At 35.3% G+C, this 22,271-nt stretch overlaps 1 protein-coding gene across 3 annotated transcripts in view; it reads left to right on the plus strand.

Annotated features, from left to right (window-relative positions):
• Window positions 1–12,424: 12,424 nt before the first annotated feature.
• Window positions 12,425–22,271, plus strand: part of LOC120425806 (pleckstrin homology domain-containing family G member 5) — a 46,281-nt gene continuing 36,434 nt past the window's right edge. For 2 of the 3 annotated variants that reach the window (XM_039590426.2, XM_039590425.2), the window contains exons 1-2: window positions 12,428–13,770; window positions 19,578–19,676. In XM_039590426.2, the coding sequence (XP_039446360.1) occupies window positions 12,667–13,770; window positions 19,578–19,676 (1,203 nt within the window). In that variant the 5' untranslated portion in view covers window positions 12,428–12,666. Of the gene's footprint in view, window positions 13,771–19,577; window positions 19,677–22,271 lie in introns of all 3 variants that reach the window. The other variant, XM_039590423.2, reaches the window with a different exon arrangement.

Raw genomic sequence — 22,271 nt, forward strand, 5'->3', positions numbered from 1 at the left:
CATGTCAAAGGATCAACGCATGATCCTTTCCAATGCCATTTCAATGATGATTTAAAGCGATCATTTAGCGGGAAAAGGAAACTTGGGGGTAAAAACATTTACCATAGTAAATTTTCAGCTGTTCATACGGAAAACTAATTCAACAGCTCGCGGCAAAAAGTTAATTTATGTACCCGAACCACAGCTGCCGCCGGCTACAAACATAAATTAAACTAGTTAATATTCATTACACTTTCCCCCCGTTCCCTGCTCAAAATGGTTTCTGTTGAATTCGGTGACGTCCTGGCACTCGTATCACAAACAGGCAAATTCAGGAAACATGATACCACACTAAAAAGTGTACTTAATTACCTGCTCTTACTTGTAAGCGGATTCTACAGCGCCACCGGCGGAAAGAGTTGTTTTTATTTTCCATTTTGCCTTTCAATGAAACTGGTTTCAATTAAGTTTTGTATTAACTCAGTTTTGTGGATGTTTGCGAACAACTTTTCAAACAGTTCAATGTGGTATGAGGGTAAATGAGTGCATTCAGCAGTGGATATATTAATTGCATTCGAGCTCAACTCCTAAGCCGGGGAGCTTAATTGGACCATGCAACGATAAGCCACGTTTGCAGAATGCCCGTTTTTGCTCGATGGATGAGCCCTCCAAAATGGGAGGCAATTAGTTGACTAGCAAGTTGCTGCAAGTTTGCGAAAATTTTGCAATGCAAATAGTGTTATCATTAACGTGCTTTATTTATTCCTACCCGAGGGACTCAGTGCAAGCGATACAAGTACACCCAAACGAAAGACCTCTGACAGCTAATGGGACCGCAGAATCTCTACATTAGGTTGATAGTTATTCAGGCAGCTCATCGAAACTCTAGCGCTTATTATTCTTTTTCTCTTCTGGGTGCCAACGTGATCACAACAACGTATTTTTTTCCAGAGATGCAAAATGTTGCAATTTTAAATATTGGGCCAAGTGGAGTTGCAGTACTCTCCCAACTGACCTACTGATGGCCACAAAATGCAGCGAAATGTATATTTAATATCGCTCGGTGAGCTTTTAGTCAATTAGGGTGAACTTTTGAGCCACCGCCGCCGGGCTGGCAAACCCAAACATCATGGCTGGAGTTGAACCGTTGCCAAATTAATAAATCGATGATTGAACGCGGTTGCATTTTACTCTCTCGAGCCTGGTGGAGCTGGGATGTTGGATGTTGGTTTTATTTATTGATATTGGCTTCGAGCAGTTTTTGAATTTTAAAATAAAATTCATTGACGGTTTGTGATCATCAATCAAATTTTTATTATTTCATCTGGTTTAACATTAATCAAATTTGATTGATAGCTGAACTGTACGACATGTCTTCTGTTTCATGACAAATATTTTTTTTAATTAATGTTGAACCACAAAATTTTAAAAAAAAAAGTTGACAAAATGTCTTTACCACTTGAACAAACATCAATGTAAAATGCATTTTAATTTATTTAGAAAATAGATTGAAACCTAAGCCTCCGAAACATGTAATGTTATCTTGCTTTGCTATTTAAATTGTCTTAAAGCTTTTGATTCGGTGGACGAACTAAAAAACCATTTTCACCAACAAGTGATTACGATTTTTTCATTCCTCAACAAGTCAGTGCAAACAATTCCTCGACAGTGCCAGCGTGAGTCATCAACACTCATCAACTCCGCATTGTATCGGCAAACAGCAGCGACGATGTGTTTATGTTTGCCCTCGAGTCTGAAGTGGATGAATCCGCTGATGACAGCCATTCGACGATGGCATAGAAGAAGTGTCCTGCCACGTTCAACTATTCAACAAACTGTCTGACAGCCCTAGAGTGTGGCCATGTACGCTGCAGGATAAGAGACTAAAGATTTGAGCTGATAGCGGCTTGTACCGACGAGGACGTTGTTCCGAGGCCATGTTCAACAATTCACACACACACACACGCTGACTAACACTGGATTAGTATGTGCTGAGTTAAGATTAAAATCGTGTTATGAATACCAAATCTAGCAGGGAGCTCATTGTGTCGGCTTATTGGGCGTTATCGCTTACTTACAGTGGATCCTTGGTTCGAGATTTTCGTGGTATCGCTTTCCCAGAAGGTGATTCTCGTAGAACATGATTGACCTTTAATAGCAGAGCAGAAGCTCGGTGTACTCTTCCAGTCCAAAATTTCTGCTTTGTTCGAAAATCTGAAAGCTATACGAGCAAAGCTTTCCTTTAAGCTTTGAACAAATCTGCTTCTAGGAAGTGCACCCGGCTCATAATCTGCTGACACAGCGTTACGCCTTAATGTCTACTCCATTTCCTGGCGGATGAGGATAGGATGACCAAGCGGGTTGTGATTTGTAATGGGATGGCCTTCATGGAAATTTCCAGATGACCCAAACTCACCCAAATCACGTGTGAGCTGAGAACAAAATAACAATACAAAAATACAAAAATACAAAAATACACAAATACAAAAATACAAAAATACAAAAATACAAAAATACAAAAATACAAAAATACAAAAATACAAAAATACAAAAATACAAAAATACAAAAATACAAAAATACAAAAATACAAAAATACAAAAATACAAAAATACAAAAATACAAAAATACAAAAATACAAAAATACAAAAATACAAAAATACAAAAATACAAAAATACAAAAATACAAAAATACAAAAATACAAAAATACAAAAATACAAAAATACAAAAATACAAAAATACAAAAATACAAAAATACAAAAATACAAAAATACAAAAATACAAAAATACAAAAAAAAAAAAAATACAAAAATACAAAAATACAAAAAATACAAAAATACAAAAATACAAAAATACAAAAATACAAAAATACAAAAATACAAAAATACAAAAATACAAAAATACAAAAATACAAAAATACAAAAATACAAAAATACAAAAATACAAAAATACAAAAATACAAAAATACAAAAATACAAAAATACAAAAATACAAAAATACAAAAATACAAAAATACAAAAATACAAAAATACAAAAATACAAAAATACAAAAATACAAAAATACAAAAATACAAAAATACAAAAATACAAAAATACAAAAATACAAAAATACAAAAATACAAAAATACAAAAATACAAAAATACAAAAATACAAAAATACAAAAATACAAAAATACAAAAAATACAAAAATACAAAAATACAAAAATACAAAAATACAAAAATACAAAAATACAAAAATACAAAAATACAAAAATACAAAAATACAAAAATACAAAAATACAAAAATACAAAAATACAAAAATACAAAAATACAAAAATACAAAAATACAAAAATACAAAAATACAAAAATACAAAAATACAAAAATACAAAAATACAAAAATACAAAAATACAAAAATACAAAAATACAAAAATACAAAAATACAAAAATACAAAAATACAAAAATACAAAAATACAAAAATACAAAAATACAAAAATACAAAAAATACAAAAATACAAAAATACAAAAATACAAAAATACAAAAATACAAAAATACAAAAATACAAAAATACAAAAATACAAAAATACAAAAATACAAAAATACAAAAATACAAAAATACAAAAATACAAAAATACAAAAATACAAAAATACAAAAATACAAAAATACAAAAATACAAAAATACAAAAATACAAAAATACAAAAATACAAAAATACAAAAATACAAATAACCGGGTTTAAGGGTTAAATCCCATTTCATCGTGATCATGCTATCTTCTTTCAAGTCGATTTTGGGACAAATTGATGTAAGGTAATTAACTGTTCTGTCACTCTTCATATGAAACATCGTGATCATGATATCTTGACACTCTTGACACACCCTGAAAATTGCTGCAAGTGCGACAACTGGCCAAACAAGAATTTATTCAGAGGACGTTTTGTCACACGTGCATGCCCAACTACTGTAAACATTTTGATTTATAACTGAGCAATTCTCTACCAAAACCGGAAATTGATTTTATTTGTATTTTTTGATTTGGCTCAAACTTTGTGGGGGCCTTCCCAATGACCAAATAAACTATTTTGCGTCATTGGTTCACCCATACAAGTCTCCATACAATTTTGGCTGCTGTCCATACAAAAAATGGTATGGTAATATTCAAACAGCTGTAACTTTTGAGTGAATTTTCTGATCAATTTGGTGTCTTGGGCAAAGTTGTAGGTATTGTTGAGGACTTTTGAGAAAAAAATAGGTACACGGAAAAAAAAATTTTTTTTATCAACTTTTTTTTCACTAAAACTCAATTTCCCAAAATATGTATTTTTTGATTTTCGAGATTTTTTGATATCTTTTAGGGGACAAAAATCCGCAACTTTTGAGCCATAGAGAAACATGGTCAAAAAATCTGCCGCCGAGTTATGAATTTTTGAAAAAATAGTGATTTTTGGAAAAAATCGAAGTTTTAAGCAAAAACAAGTTTGACATTACTTTTTAATGCAAAATTGAATTTGCAATCGAAAAGTACTTGACAGATTTTTTGATAAAGGGCTCCGTTTTCAAGATATAGCCACCGAAAGTTTGATTTTAGCGAAATATTTGCAGTTTTTCAATTTTTAAAAATAGTGACCATGAGTGACCATTTCTAAAAATATTTTTTTCGAAAAGTTCAGAAAATTTGCTATAAAATTGTCCAAGAGACATTGAAGATTGGACCTCTGGTTGCTGAAATACAGCGGCTTAAAGAAAAAGAAACACGAAAATTGAAGTTTTGTAAGTCTCACCCAATCAGCCCACCATTTTCTAATGACGTTATCTCAGCAATTAATGGTCCGATTTTTAATGTTAATATATGAAACATTCGTGAAATTTTCCGATCTTTTCGAAAAAAAATTTTTTTTAAAATTTTAAATCAAGACTAGCATTTTAAATGGGCGTAATATTCAATATTTGGCTCTTTTAAAATGTAAGTCTTGATTTAAAAATTTTCAAAATAATTTTTTTTTCCGATCTTTTCACGAATTCCACGAATGTTTCATATATTAACATTGAAAATCGGACCATTAATTGCTGAGATATCGTCATTAGAAAAAGGTGGGTTGTTTTGGTGAGATTTAGAAAACTTCAATTTTCGTGTTTCTTTTTCTTAAAGCGGCTCTATCTCAGCAACCCGAGGTCCAATCTTCAATGTCTCTTAGACAATTTTATAGCAAATTTTCTGAACTTTTCAAAAAAAAATATTTTTAGAAATGGTCACTCATGGTCACTATTTTTAAAAATTGAAAAACTGCAAAAAAATCATACTTTCGGTGGCTATATCTTGAAAACGGAGCCCTTTATAAAAAAATCTGTCAAGTACTTTTCGATTGCAAATTCAATTTTGCATTAAAAAGTAATGTCAAACTTGTTTTTGCTTAAAACTTCGATTTTTTCCAAAAATCGCTATTTTTCGAAAATTCATAACTTGGCGGCAGATTTTTTGACCATGTTTCTCTATGGCTCAAAAGTTGCGGATTTTTGTCCCCTAAAACATATCAAAAAATCTCGAAAATCAAAAAATACGTATTTTGAGAAATTGAGTTTTAGTGAAAAAAAAGTTGATAAAAAAATCTACAATTTTTTTTTTCCGTGTACCTATTTTTTTCTCAAAAGTCCTCAACAATACCTACAACTTTGCCGAAGACACCAAATTGATCAGAAAATTCACTCAAAAGTTACAGCTGTTTGAATATTTACATACCATTTTTGTATGGACAGCAGCCAAAATTGTATAGAGACTTGTATGGGTGAACCAATGACGCAAAATAGCTTATTTGATCATAGGGAAGGCCCCCACAAAGTTTGATTCAAATAAAAAAATACAAAAAATAAAAATGGTCGAAATCGGCCGATTTCGTAGAGAGTTGCTCAACTCGAAACTCAGGCAACCAAATTCAACCAAACTTCGCCACTATTCTTAGAACGGTCAGCCATACAAAACGTGTTTGCGTTGCGTGCTCTACTTTTAGTTTATTCAAAGTCAAACATTCTCGAAATGTCAGAAAGCGACGTGTGACAATATAGGACCTGGAGCGTCAGGTCCTGTCACAACCAATCATGGCCATATTTGAGATTCGGGCTCAGGACACCGTGGGGATCCAAATCATCGTCTCAAAAGTCTGTACAACTATCTCGGATTTTTCTTGGTGCTTCTGTAGAACCGTTGAAGAAAACGTAATGTTAGGTGTTCAGCTTCGATCACCCTAATGCAATCCCGTAACTTACGTATGTATGAGCAACATCAATTATGCATGACTATCATGTATGATTCATTGCCTGGACGCGAAATTCTAGCCAAAGGGTTATTCCCATCAGCCAGGCCCATGAGCAGAACCAGTTAGGTTGAACGGGAAATAGTTTCCACCCTATATCGTGCCATTGTGCACCGTACAACAACTTCAACACAGCAACTCTGTGTTGCTGCACGACGTTTGCCAGGTCCTAGACTTTGAGCAGTGTCTTGCGCATGCATTTATGCATGGTCAGCGAATTTGATTTGCCAAACACGTTGCAAGTACGTTTTCGGGGACGAGATTTTCAGCAACTCAAATTGGAATTTCAAACAGTTTCCAGCACGAGATCGGGGTCGCTTTGTCATCTTGCGTTCGAAAAGAGACTCTTTTTTGCCTCCCCCACCAGAAGTCGTTCGTATTATGTCACACACTCTGCCATGCCATGATTCAGGAGTCGAAAGTCTGCCGGCGAAGTGGCACGTCGAAAATTCATCAACAAACGGAATTGGGCCGACTTTTTGGGGAAGGTGTTATGTGGCGCGATGCTTTTGTCAAACACGTGTGTGTGTGTGGGTGGAGGGCTTTTCCAACGGGTATTCCACGTTTCTGGGTTTTCACTGCGATTCTAAGAGGACATTCGGTGACAGCTGCAGCAACGGCAACGGAAATGAAGGGTTTAATGGATTTGGCCTTCTTTTGCAGCGTGGGAAATTTGATAAGCGTACGTGGATGCTTTGAAGTTGGAGTAGAATTTGGCTTTAAGAATTCAATGGTAAAATGAAAAGGGTTGCATGAATTTCAGAAGATATTTTAATTTTTTGTCAATCAAATTCAGTTAGAAAACGCATTCAAATTTTGATTGACGCAAGGTTGTATAATAGTTTAATACAATGAGCTGAATTTCCACCACAAAATCTTATCATTAGATTCAAATTAATCATTCATCAAATCAAAAGCCACCGTTCCAAAACGAAGCAAATCTCTTCAACAAATACCAACTTCCTTAATCCTTTCAAGCCTCCGGACAAAACGTAATTCAACAAACTGTGACTTTCCGGAGAAGTATATTTAATAAGAGACTTCCTGCGATACCGCAAATGCTCATATCACTGCCCAGGCATCAGTTGTTGTAGATTCTGCCTCCAGGGGAGAGCGGGCTGCTTCCCCAGACATGCCTTCGCTTGCTTATCACCATAATCACTTAATGAGGGTTTAATCACCGGGTCTCTCTGTGTGCCATTAATGAAGCCCACACTGCTGCTGCTGCTGTGAATGAAACCCTCCTCGAAGGCCAACAAAAGAAAACTTTACAATTGCCCGCGGGGAGGTCGGCTGGTCGTTCGGTTGGGTTTCCCCGGTTCTCCGGAGTTTTCCATCATTTCGTTGCCCGATCATGTCTTGGGGTTGTCGACAGACAGCCGTAACTCTTTAACCTTTATGAGTGTACTCATTGTATAAGGGTCATTCCATCTGAAGCGGAACAGCATTTGAAAATTACCCTCTCCGATTCTGCTCAAATTTAGCAGAGCTGTTGAGACTATCAAAACATGCAAAAATCCCGAATTTCATCCAAATCGGACCACCCCCTCCATTTTTGTACCCTCCCAAAAATTCGATTTTTTGGCGATTTTTTAGCGAAACCCCTATCTTCAAACGACGATTACTTAGGAACCACAAATCTTAGAGGGTCGGTGCAAGACTCAATTTTGAAGGAAATTGGACGTAGAATCGATTTCCGCGATCAACATTTAGATTAAAATATGTTTTCAACCTGTATTGCGCAATTGAAAACTTTAAATGACCGTATCTCAAAACAGCCCTATTTATTTTATAAATTTGACCTCACCATCGTATTCCCCGTCCAATTTTACATAAGAATCACTTATCGACAGAAAGGAATATGCTTCGTTCCAGAGTTATCGAATTTTAAAGTTTTAAGTATTTGAAATAACCTAAATTAGCTACACTCGCCGCATATGCTAGAAGCACTTAGTCGTGCTGATCAATAATTACTACCTGGTGTTCTGTAAGATGAATTATTTTTATAATTTTATACGATTTTGAGATAAGCAATACCTTGAACAATCTATTTTTTGTTTAAGGAATATTTATTGGGTAATTTTGAATGCACTGTTTTTCCTGATCTCAGTGTCATTGAACCATATTAGGTAAAATTTGAACTTTTAATATTTATTTGCAAATGCTACAACGTTTTACAACACAATTAAGAAATAACATTTTTCTATTGTTTTCATATTTTTCCTAATTCCTGATTTCTTCCCACTTTATCAAATTATTTCTTTTATTTGAAGCAAGAACAAATGTAGAGCTGGATTTAGTAGATGAAATAATTCTCATGGGTTCTAGAGCTTTTGCCATGTGCCGCACATGATGTGCGGTAGCAAAATAGTGCCATTCAGCAATAAGCCCCAAAATCTGCCTCACGGTTTGAAAGATTGAGCATGATCATATTAAACCGATTTTTATATTGTGAGCCAGTTTCATCTCAATAATTGATGATTTTTTTTTTTCAATTCTGGTACATTTAATTTCAAAAACAAAACCATATACTTCTGATACATGTGGACAGCAGCTGTATCGTCTTCCAAGATTTCTAAATGATTGACAAAAAAACGGGACCGTGGTGTAGGGGTAAGCGTGATTGCCTCTCACCCAGTCGGCCTGATTCGATCCCAGACGGTCCCGGTGGCATTTTTCGAGACGAGATTTGTCTGATCACGCCTTCCGTCGGAAGGGAAGTAAATGTTGGCCCCGGACTAATCTATAAAGGTTAGGACGTTAGCTCAGTCCAGGTGTAGGAGTCGTCTTCCTGGGTCCTGCCTCGGTGGAGTCGCTGGTAGGCAGTTGGACAAACAATCCAAAGGTCGTCAGTTCGAATCCCGGGGTGGATGGAAGCTCTTTTTCTTAAGTGTTACTTACAAGATCAATTTCAATTTCCTGCTAGCTCAGGGGGAATTCCATTCTTTCCTGTATTGCGTGTTGTTCTTGCTCTGTCCTGTGGGCTAGCACTTAAATTCACCGTAAACTATTTTTTTATTTAAGATTAATAAAGCTGTTTCCTACAATTTTTGCCCAATTTGCTAATGATTAATTGGGATGAAATCTTATTTCAATAAATAACCAGATAGCAGTTATTGTTCAGAGCGCCCGTGTGCTTCTAGCATATGCGGCGAGTGTAGCTAATTTAGGTAATCTCAAATACTTAAAACTTTAAAATTCGATATCTCTGAAACGAAACATATTCCTTTCTGTGGATAAGTGATTCTTATGTAAAATTGGACGGGGAATACGATGGTGAGGTCAAATTTATAAAATAAATAGGGCTGTTTTGAGATACGGTCATTTAAAGTTTTCAATTGCGCAATACAGGTTGAAAACATATTTTAATCTAAATGTTGATCGCGGAAATCGATTCTACGTCCAATTTCCTTCAAAATTGAGTCTTGCACCGACCCTCTAAGATTTGTGGTTCCTAAATTATCGTCGTTTGAAGATAGGGGTTTCGCTAAAAAATCGCCAAAAATTCGATTTTTGGGAGGGACAAAAATGGAGGGGGTGGTCCGATTTGGATGAAATTCGGGATTTTTGCATGTTTTGATAGTCTCAACAGCTCTGCCAAATTTGAGCAGAATCGGAGATGGTAATTTTCAAATTTGCAGTTTTTCTTGCACACTTCAGGTGGAATGACCCATAATTGAAAAAAATAATGAATAATGGAAAAATAAAGTTAACAACAATAAATAATGTTAAAAAGTAAAAAAAAAAACAGTTGAAAATTACAACAAGCAAAAAAGAGGAAAACTGACAATTCAACAAATGATGACAATCAAGAACAGATCAGGGTTAACTAAAACCGCAAACCGTTACATGCAATTCTGGGAAGTTCCTTCAGGAAATGTCTGTCCCGCCAGCAGACTCACTGGAATTTTTACCGAGCAGGAAAATAACCCCTTAAGTGTGTTGTTATTTAATCGTTTTCTTTTCCGCCTACATAACCGAGCCTATGCAGCCGAGCTTGTACCTTTAAAGACGATGACTTTCATGTCGGATGTTGCTTGTGTTTTTTTTTTATTTTCCTCTGGGCTTTGTTGTGTCTGCTGGTTGCTCCGGTATGAGATTGTCTGGTTTTGTGCATGACCAATAACATAGGGTAAAGTTTGCCAGTTTTGAAAATAAACAATGTGCATCTTAAAATGTATTTTAAAGGAATTTGGGTAATTCTCTACCAACTCACACGAAATCGGGAAAAGTTGCCCCGACCCCTCTTCGATGTGCGTGAAACTTTATCCTAAAGGGTAAATTTTGTACCTGATCACGAATCCGAGGTCCGTTTTTTTTATATCTTGTGATGGAATGGCGGTACGACCTTTTCATTTTTTAACATGCGAAAAAGAGGTATTTTTCAATAATTTGCATCCTGAAACGATGATGAGATAGAAATTTGGTGCCAAAGGGACTTTTATGTAAATTTGGACGCCCTATTTGATGGCGTACTCAGAAAAAACGTATTTTTCATCGAAAAAAAATACTGAAAAAGTTTTGAATACCCTCCCATTTTTCGTTACTCAACTTTAACATTTTTTGGAACATGTCATTTTAAGATAAATTTAATGTACTTTTCGAATCTACAATAACCCAGAAGGGTGATTTTTTTATTTAGAACAACATTTTACATTTTGAAATTTCGTGTTTTTTTCTAACTATGCAGGGTTATTTTTTTGAGTGTAAAAATGTCCTACAAAGTTGTAGGGCAGACAGTTACAAAAATTTTGATATATAAACATATTGTAAGAAAAAAAGTTTTGTAAAAGATTGTAAGAAAAAAGGTTTTGAAAATGTTGGTCGACGTTGATCATGGCCGTCATGTTTTGCATGTTCAAAAATGAAAGGGGTCGTACCACTCCTCCGTCACAAAATGTCAAAAAACGGACCTCGGATTCGTTATCAAGGACAAAAGTTACCCCTTAGGACAAAGTTTCACGTGAATCGAAGAGGGGTCGGGCAAATGCCGTGTAAGTTGGCGGAGAATGACCCAGTTGCAAGTGTCATTGAAACAAAAATCAATCATACCTTTAATTTAATACGTTTTATTTATCTATTTCCAAATTAATGTGCATTTCAATAACTTAGTAAAACAACCATCCGATTGATTTCAATCAAACAAAAAATATAAAGTAACCTTACTAAAGTAATTATAATGGTTGATTTGACGTAATCAATTTATTTGCTCACTTTGAAACTGAAATTTGTAAGAAACACAATGCTTCTGATAGTCACCCCGAATATTAAAATAACAGTTTAAAGCGATTTTTTTAAAGCGCAATTACATTATCTAGCATGAGTCACTATTTTGTTTTTTACCCTACCAACTAGTTAAAATCCAGCAAATAAACGAACCACAGCAAGAAAAACACCCTGAGGCAAAAGATTCTGGTTTGTCGAGCAAAGCCTCACAACAAACATGTACTCGAGGCCATAGAGGTGGTATCTTTATACCCGGAGATCAAAGCTGGAACATTCCCAGCAGCCGTGTAAAAGAAGTATCAATTAACTTGAGCAATTTGTAGAATCAACAGCCGCAAATTAGTTTAATTCGTGTGTAATCTCAGTATTTGAGGAATTTTGACAAGACTAAGTTCCTAGAAAAATCTACGTCTGAAAATTTCCGAAATTGTTTAGTCCTGCCAACCAACATAGACTGCAACGTGTTTCCTTCAATAGAGCTAAATTTTGCACGCCAATCCGAAACTAATTGATTTAATATTGATTGATTATTTTGCGGTTCAATTCGCAAGCAATTCGATTAGGGATTAGTTCCGGTCACAGCATTTTTCCGTCGCCAGTATCTGCTGCGCGCTAGAAACTAATTTTCAGCAGTGTGTTATGCAGATCTAATAAATGTTTAATATTGTTTAATCAACGTCAACATTTATCAATCTGAATTCTTCCGGTCATTTTGCAATCATAATCAATAAGAGTGGTTGTCTGGTATTTTGCTATTCATTCTCTAATATTTACAAATAGATTTTTCATCAACTGAGGGATTATGGCTTTCCAAAGAACTTCTGATAATTCTAACCCAACAGGAAGCTAACAAACCGCATTTTCTCTCTCTTTTTCCGCATTTCATAAACTAACAGTTTGCAAGGTGAATTCGGAATCGAACAATTTGTGATATGTGAAGCCCCTGCAGTAGGAGCGCGTAATCGAATGATAGACGGTTTGGCGCGATTTGACATCGAACGAAACTATTGGAACGGAAGTATTCCCGTCACGTTTCGGAGCGGTAATTTTGCGGCAGTCTGCAAAGGGTTAAACGCCAATGCCGGCGACTCCGGAATAGAGAAAGGAACACACGCGTTACTTGCTCGAACTTTTTGGCCAACGAAACGAGCCATCGTCGTAAAGTTTTATAGATGTATATAATGGATGAACACGTTCAACGAAATGAGAACAAGAAACATCGAAAGCTAGTACGAAGCTATGAGCAAATTACGCCCGCTTGTGATATCCTGCAGTCTCCGGGTTCGGGGACGTCCCCCGCGAGAACATCCAGCTCGGTGACCATGGTGCTTTCCCCGACGAGCGGAGGAACTGGGGCCAACTCAGCCCAAGTTACGACCCTTGCGTTGATCCAATCCCCGAAGACGCCCTCACCTAAGGTAGTCACCTCCCCGCAGTCACTTAGCAGAAGCTTCGAGCAGGCCGTAGCGCAGTCTCCACCGAAATACCAGATGTACCACCAGTTCAGCCGGATGTCCAACACCACCCAGCAGTACGTCCAGCAACTCCAGCAGAGTACCTCCCATGCCCAGCTGGCATCACCAACGATGCATCATCAACCGCTGGGACGCAAGGCCAGCCTCACCCAGCCGCTTCCCGAGCCGCCAAACTCCAAGCCGTCATCCAGCAGCCTCTATCACCAATCGCTCCAACAATCGAAACCTATGGACCAAAGAAGCAATAACCCTTTTATACTAAACTTTAACAACATATCCGGATGTTGCATGAAGAACTCACCCCCACCACCATCCTCCAGCTCACCCAGTTCAACCTCCCCAGCAACCATAACCACCCCACAACCCGCCCAAACTCCAACCGTTCCGGCACGCCGCAGTCGATCCCTCCTTCTCAAGTCCTCCTCCACCCAACCACCCAACCATCCTCCACCCACAACCGCTCCCACCGGACAGGTTCCACCGGTTCCGCCGCGGCTCTCCAAGTCACCAACGCCCACCAAAGAGGCCTCCCCTTCGCCAATGCCCACCGTAACAACGACCGCCACCACCGTGCTGACAGCGCCCACCATCGTAACGGCGACGGTAAGCTGTAGTACCGGCACCAACGAACGGCCAGTGACGACTCCAGTGCTGGCGACGGCACCGTCGCTGGTCAAGACGGTGGCCGACGAGCAGCAGCAGTCTTCGGCCCTGGTGAACGTGCGGAAGAAGCGGGACGACTTCCTGAAGGCGACCATGAAGATCTGCCTGGTGGTGTCGCCGCCTTCGTGCAAGTTGCAGGTGAGTTTGAGGGGTTGTATGATGCTTGGTGCTCTTATTTTAAGTTTAAAGTATTATCTTGAGTCGTATATATTTTAGTTAAAAAAAAAATAAAAAAATGTTACATTGCATTCATTTTTAACTTTTTATCATTTGAAAGAAAATATCACATTACCTTTTTTTCTATTTTGCTTTGGTACGATATTTTATGCTAAACCATATTTTTTAAATTTCTTTTTTATTTTATTTTTCAATCCTCCGACGACTCCCGACACATGCATGATTTTTCAGATGAAATCCCATTGTTTTTACAACGTGGTTTGGGTTGACTCAACGTAATAGAGAACGCCAAGTTTTTTTCAATTGTTTTTCAATTTAGACAATTAACCCTCTACAACCCAACCCCACCTCTTGACGGGCTTCGATCTGAAAATTCGCAAAAATCAATTTTTTGCAATTCCGTCCTGAAACTACTTACTTTTCCTGTCATTCTTGAACGACGAAATAGCCTACTTTTCTGTACCAAAAATAACAGAATCTAATAGCAACACTTTTCAAAATAAATGCTGAAAAGTTCTACTTTTCAGCACTGAAATGGGTGCTGAAAAGTTGAACTTTTCAGCACTTGTTTCGAAAAGTAACACTTTTCAACATTTTTTTGATTCAAACGATTTATTGACAAAATACATGAAAATTTGACATAAAATTTCACTCAATGGGTGTTTTTCGGAATTGCAAAAAATGTTGTATGGAACTCGTTGCAAAACTTGATTTTTTCAGCACTCTTCGTATTTATCCAACTCGGTGAACCTCGTTGGATAAATGTACGACTCGTGCTGAAAAAATCCTCTTTTTGCAACTTGTTGCATAAACTACTATTTCAAGCAATTTTTAATCTTTAAAAAACATTGAAAAGAAGAACTTGTGACTTGTTTTATGTGACTTTGCTAAGGTTTTTAAAAAAATGCTTTTCGTTCTTTTAAAATATTATAAATAAGCTCTTTATTAAAGCAGGAGCAAATTTATATCTGATTTTTTTCATTGCACAAAAGTGAGCTTTTTCGTTTTATGTCCACTGTTGCAAAATAAGGGTACACGGAGAATACACTAATTTTTATTTGTTGATTTCGAGATTTTTTAATTTTTTTGATATATAAAAAATAGCATCTTTTGCGAAAGTTTAGAACAGTTCAATATCTGGTACCGAATTAATGAACTTTCAAAAAATTTAATATTAATTCAGTGGAAATTAAAAAAAAAATTGCGATCAAAAGTAACTTTACCATTTTCATGTTACAGGAAACTGTAAGTTAAAGTTTTCAAAGTATTATTTTTTTTCTTGCAATTATGCTATAAATGTAGAAGATAAAATTTGGTGAAAACAACGGTTTTTTAAAAGTCACTTAGGGCTCTATACGGGGTAGCAATCCAAAATTTCACGAAGCGAAATGAAACGCCCAAGAATGAAACGACTTCCCCAAGGAGAGGGGAAAATCACAGAAGCAGCGCGGCCGATGGTTTTGGTATAACTATTAACACCACTCCCTCCACAGCCAGATTTAGTCGGTGGTCTACCACCGAAACGAGAGGAGTTCAGATCTTCTCGCAAGCGCCACCAGGTGGCGTATTTAGGAACTAGCCTTCCCGCTTCCCTATAAAACCACGGGAAATTTAAAGGCTGGTTTCAGTCGGTGGTCTACCACCGAAGCGAGAAGAGCTCAGCTCTTCTCGCAAGCGCCACAAGGTGATGCCTTCCCTAAATACCAGCCTTCCTCACATAATATAAAAAAATCAAGAATTCAGCTAAATGTAATTTCTTTATTCGTTCTTCGTCATTTTGGTTATGCCTGTTACATTACCACTGCACCTTTTTTTTTTCAAAATTTTAAAATCAGGTCAAACTTTACTGCCCACCATTGAAAAAACGGCTAATATCCACTTTTGGCAAAAATGAGATATAAGCACCAGGTGGTAGAGGATGTTCCAACGCATCTCCTGAAACTTGAATTTCACTGAAATAATGTTTAGACTTGGCTGCCGATGCGAAAAACCAAACGGCTAATATGCCACTCTTATGGGAAATTGCCTTGACGGAGATTTTGTCACAAACACTAAAACGTGTTTTTCTCAGAATACTTGATTTGGCATAATAGCCGAATTTTCAATTATGGGCAGTTTAAAAGTTGGCATAAATTAGTGTTTTCAGTCCTTATGACACGTTTTGCCCTGTAAATTTCAAAATATTTCTTTTGAAAAGATAATAAAATTCCACAAAAATCTTATTTGTAATAGTTCCCAAGTTATCATCAGTTGAAATATGAGGAAATAAGGTAACACTGAGAAAAACCGAAAAAAACATCAACTTTAGGAGGCTATATTTCAGCAACCAGTTGTCGACCAATATCTGAACAAGAAAATTGTAGGTAATTTTCTCAGCTTTCTTAAAATATGTTAGCAGGGTTTTTATTTATGAAACATTCTAAACCTAAAAAATCTAAATCTAATCCTTGAATCCTATAACTAGAAAACGGAGATTTTATTGAAAAAAGTGTAAAGTAAATTATAATAAAAATTACATGCAACCAGGGATGGAATGATTGCAGAAAATCTTTTTCGCTTGAGAACTTTCTTCACCCGCAAAAGAGAGAAGAGGAGAAACACGGAAAAGAAAATGGCTTCCGAAATTTTCAAAGGATCAATTAGTTGATGATTTTTTTGTGAATCTTATCGTATAGGCCACTTAAATAAATTTATGTTGTTTTGTTAACAAAATTTTTTCATCTACAAAAGTGACAGGTTATTTTTCGACGTGAACTTTAATCCAGAATGTGTAGTAGTGAAATCAGTGTTTTACCGAATGTCCCATCATTTTCGCCTGATGAGCGTCAAAAGATTATCCATTTATGAAGATTCTTTCATCACTATATAAAACTGTTAGTTGTATTAAATTTGAAAGTAATTTTTAAAGATCGACAACCAAATCCATAAATTTTGTATTTTTTATGCATTTTGAAATACAAAATTATTTGGCCCAATGTTTTCATGTCTCAATTTTTTCAAATCTACGTAGTAATGTTAACATCAACAAAAAATAATCTTATTTTGAAATTGTACTCCAATTTCATACAAAAAAAAAATATGTATATATATATATATATATATATATATATATATATATATATATATATATATATATATATATATATATATATATATATATATATATATATATATATATATATATATATATATATCTCGACTAGTTTGTTATGCTTCAGGTGGAATTCCATCCCTCGGTTAGGAGTTTCTCCAATGCAATTTCATTTGTAATCCACTAGATGCTTGCACCCCGGCACTTGAGATGATGAAAGGAAAACTTTACCCTTACCTTTTTTCATTATCCTCGATGAATGAAGCCTGTGAAGGTCAAGTATCCCCGTGGTAATTCCAAAAGATGCACAAGGGTGAGGGCAAAAGCTGCATGAAAAATAAAAGCTTGCAGAATAAGGTCAAAAGTTGGCTGAATTTATTAAAGAAAAGGTACAGTATGTAAAAAAAGTATTTACACCCCTTGGGCACTATGCACATTTTGTGATGAAACATGTTAAAAAATTTAAAGTTTGACAGGAACCTAGTACTAAGTTTTGTTCAGAAACTCATGCCAAACATTTTGCTACAAAAAGCTCATGAAAAGATGATTTCTATAAAAAGTTATATAACAAATACTATTACGAATATAAAAAAGGTGCAAAACAAGTTTGTACACCTTTCGAAAAATTAACATCAATAATGTTATTTGTTGACAAATCACCATAAATCCAGTCTCCCAACTCCAAATAGGCATCCTTGACTGACTAAAAAAATAATTTGGATTGAATATAAAGTTTACTAACTACTTAGTATAAAAGTTTATATAACTCTGGAAATTCTATATAAAACTTATCTAAACTTAATTTTGCAAACTTTTAATTCAACTAAATGTCAATATATTACCATAGAATTGCTAAATAAACATTTTGGATTGGTTATAACTCCGTTTTGGGGGTATTAGTATCGATAGAATAGATTTTTCGTTGGAATTTCGTACCAACCCGGAATTACGTCGTAGGAAAATCCGCCGGCATCCGAACCGGTACACGATTCACAAGTCAACCTATGTGGAATCGGAAAGGGCATAAAATTTCCGATCTTTTGATACCCAAACATCTAGGTTTTCTTTAAAACCTACGTTTTTAAATACCTGGGCAAAAAGTAAGTTTGATCCACGAGAACAAAAATTACGAAATTTCATACATTTTTGGCAGGTTGCTCAAACGAAACCATAACAACGTTTTTGCTTAGGTATTTAAAAACGTGGGTTTTATAGAAAACCTGGATGTATGGGTATCAAAAGATCGGAAATTTTATGCCCTTTCTGATGCCATATAGGTTGACTTGTGAATTGTGGACCGGTTCAGATGCCGGCGGATTTTCCGACGACGTAATTCCGGGTTGGTACGAAATTCCAACGAAAAATCTATTCTATCGATACAAATACCCCCAAAACGGTGTTATACCCACTCCGAAATTTTTATTTAGCAATTCTATGGTAATATATTGACATTTAGTTGAATTAAAAGTTTGCAAAATTAAGTTTAGATAAGTTTTATATAGAATTCCCAGAGTTATATAAACTTTTATACAAAGTAGTTAGTAAACTTTATATTCAATCCAAATTATTTTTTTAATTAGTCAAGGATGACTATTTGGAGTTGGGAGACTGGATTTTTGGTGATTTGTCAACAAATAACATTATTTATGTTAATTTTTCGAAAGGTGTACATACTTTTTTTGCACCTTTTTTATTTTCGTAATAGTATTTGTTATATAACTTTTTATAGAAATCATCTTTTCATGAGCTTTTTGTAGAAAAATGTCTGGCATGAGTTTCTGAATAAAACGTAGTACTAGGTTTCTGTCAACATTAATTGTTTAGATATTTCATCACAATATGTGCATAGTGCCCAAGGGGTGTAAATACTTTTTTTACATACTGTATATTTTAAGATTTTTCTTTAAGCATTTTTTTTCTAATATTCTAAATTATTTCGAAAAACCAACTAGTTTTAGCAAAGCTATGTCGTTTCCCGACAATGAAAATGCTTACTAATGACCGTAACCACCAGAAACCACCACTAATTGGGCAAAATGGCGTGCAAAATGAGAACCCTTTCGTGAAGGATGAGGTCTACGCTGGCGGCATCTCAAGTAGGCATATCTTGGCCCACGTGGACTCCTACTACATAGGAGTTTCTACACGACAGCGACTGTCTGCAGACCGTCTGCGAGGGTAGCTTCTTTTGGTGAGGTTTTAGTGTTATAAATGAACAACCATTTATCATCATTTGGCTTGACTGTTTGGATTCATACGAGGAACTGCCAATTTCAGAAATTCTACCATGTTGTTAGGTTAGTAAGAGAACGAATAAAGTGATTGGACTTTGATTATTTTGATAAAAATTATAAAATACCTGAAATACTCAGAAAAATCTCCCAAAACAAAATCTCACATGACAATGACGAACCATAAACTATGACAAAGCTCATTAGCAGACATTCCAATCCCCAGCCAGCAGTCTTTCTGACTAATGAAAACACAAATCTGGTCCCAGTTTCAAGTTGACTAAATCCTTGGCAGACTTTTCCTATTCATTATACTGCTCTGTGCTGTGCTGCTGCTACTGCTGGGTGATTAATGATTTGGGAGAAAATGTTGTTTATCCACTCCACAATGAGAGAAGAAAATAAACCGAAAATAATTAACATCAACCTTCCTTTTCTCATTTCAGCTTAAATCCAGAAGTCTCACACATTTAGATAAGCTCGAACCGCCAATCGCAACGCCGACCAACATTTCGAGCGACTACCATCAGCTGGATCGGTTCAAGGTGAGTTTTTTTTGCTAAATTTATTTAATGGTGTTAATAATACCAAATCACAGGCTAAGCATACATGTAAATCATTCCAATAGCTGTTTAGCTGTTTCATGATGTGTTTAGATTTTATTGGTTATATTTTATTCAAGCAACTAGCACAAATTCATCCTTAAATTTGTATATCAAATCACATTTAAAATATTTCATATATAGAAAAAAGTAGAAAACAGCTGGAAATGATTAAAAATATCAAATTCAGTTTTCAAATGGTATCTCAACTAATTGGTGATATCAAGCATCGTTAGGCATCATACAAAAAGTATGTCACGTAAAAAAATCATTGCAAAAGTTTCTGAAAATACAATCTCAGTAAATTCCATTTTCAGCTTTATCGATGGCATCAATAAACGAGATTTATCAAACGACAATACATTACATGTCATGTAAATTATACCGAGAAAAAGCACATCATTATTCACGCGACTAAGCTTTACAAAAAGAATAAATTTGTCACCAAGAATTGTGTAGCACTTCACCTATCCCCGCCGTCTCATCCTTCACTTCCAAATGCATTCGTAAACAGGCCAAATTTTTCATCGCACGTCATCGCACTCTCTTGTCACCGTCGTCGAATGTGATCCTTTGACATTCGCAAATGCTCTGAACAACAACATAAAGGACTCGTGCCCTCTTTGCTCCCACAACTCAAATATATGCGATTCATGGTTTGCACAGCATATTTTTTACCCTCTACCAACCGGCAACATCCACTTGTTTCCATTAGCTGGTGGCATCCTGTTCATCATGCGCCGTTGAGGAAAAACCACCGCGCACACCCACCGAGGTATTTTCCTCTTTTGAACGGTGGGGTTCACAAGCAGAAAAAACATAATTTTGAAACTACTGAAAACTAATGTTTGACACTTTGAAAATGTATCTTTTTCCTAGTTTGAAAATCAGACAAGGCGTGTTTTCTAGAACAAACTTTTCAGGAAAAAATAGTCATCGCTACTTTTAATACCTTTTTATTGAAAATTTTCTCAGCTTTCCAATACTTTGAAGAGCGAAATGTTTCATCGAGAAATTTCTTAGATATCTATTTTTTATGTTTTTTGTTTCAAATTCCTTTATTATTTATTGAAAACTTTATACTAACAGTTCAGGAAACTAATTAAAAGATGTTTTTCATGTGTCATTTACTCATCAAAATGTGCAAAATAAGACAAAAAAAAACTCTGTAGAAGGTTAACATTTTGAAAATTATGTTTTAACTGAGTTTTTGAATATATGGGATTCATTTAGAAATTAGAATCATAAAACCATGTTAACATACATTTTTCAAGAATTATAAGATAATAACATATTTTTTGTGTACAAATATCACGCGTCAGCTCTGATTTAACATATACAACCGGAATTTTGGCTGGTTTGAGATTGTTAATGGTATTGTTGGATTTTAATGAATAAATACGATATTTCCTTAAACAGACATTTACCGGGAACATGGATACAAAACATGATTTAAAATCGAAAATGTACTGCATATAACTGTTGCAAGCTTCAAAAGTCATATTTTCATGAGTATAAAATAATGATTATTAAATTTTATAAAATATTTACACCCAAAATTCCGAGTCGTGAGAATCGTTCCCTCAAAATTTATTGAGGGCTCAGCGCCAAAATCGAGAGAATAATGCTACCAGCTCAAACCACCATAACAAATGAGTTCATTCGTTGATTGAAGCAATAAACCTCCAACAAGTGTCATACATCAACATCTGACCACTCCTTGTTCACCAAGCTGTGGTGGCCTAGGCAGTTAAGTCATTGGGTTAGTATGTCAAAGGTCTCTGGTTCGATTCCCGTAGTCGACACTTTTGTTTTTTTGTTTTGACGGATGAACTTTTTTTGCAAATGAACCTCGAGAGAATAATTCTCTCGCCCATCTCGAGTTGTGTTCTCTGTGTCCGTAAATGGTACCACTATTCTCTCGTCTCGAGGCCATTATTCTCTCGGACTAGCGCTGCCCAGTTTTGGGTGTACTGCAATAAAACAATAAAACTCTTGTAATTTACTCAGAATGCTGAAAACACCGCCATAAACTTTTTTTTTTGTACAAGCAAAAATAAAATATTATTTAAAAAAAATCTAACAGAAACTTCCATTCCAAACTATTTGAACAGAAATCAAGGTAAATGTTAAACATTTTTTAAAAAGATGAGATTTATAAAACTTTTATAAAATTGCTGATTCCTTGATCATTTCATACAAAAAAAAATCATTTTTTACAAATGAAAAGCATTTTCCTAATGCTTGCAACAGTAGCTTGCAGTTAAATTTCGAGTATTAAACAAGTTTTGCATTCATGCAACTGGTTAATGTTTGGTTAAGGAAATATGATGTTTATTCATTAAAAATCTAGTCATACCCTATCAATCTCAAACCTTCAAAAAAATCGGTTGTATAAGCTAATTCCAAGCTAAATTAAAACAGACAGGTGATATTTTTACACAAAAATTACGTTATTATCTATTTATTGTAGTAAAATATATATTTTAATACGGTTTTATGATTTTAATTTCAGATTAATTTTAATTCGGATAAAAC

This window comes from Culex pipiens, chromosome 2, assembly GCF_016801865.2.
Source record: "Culex pipiens pallens isolate TS chromosome 2, TS_CPP_V2, whole genome shotgun sequence".
Classification (NCBI taxonomy): Eukaryota; Metazoa; Arthropoda; class Insecta; order Diptera; family Culicidae; genus Culex; species Culex pipiens.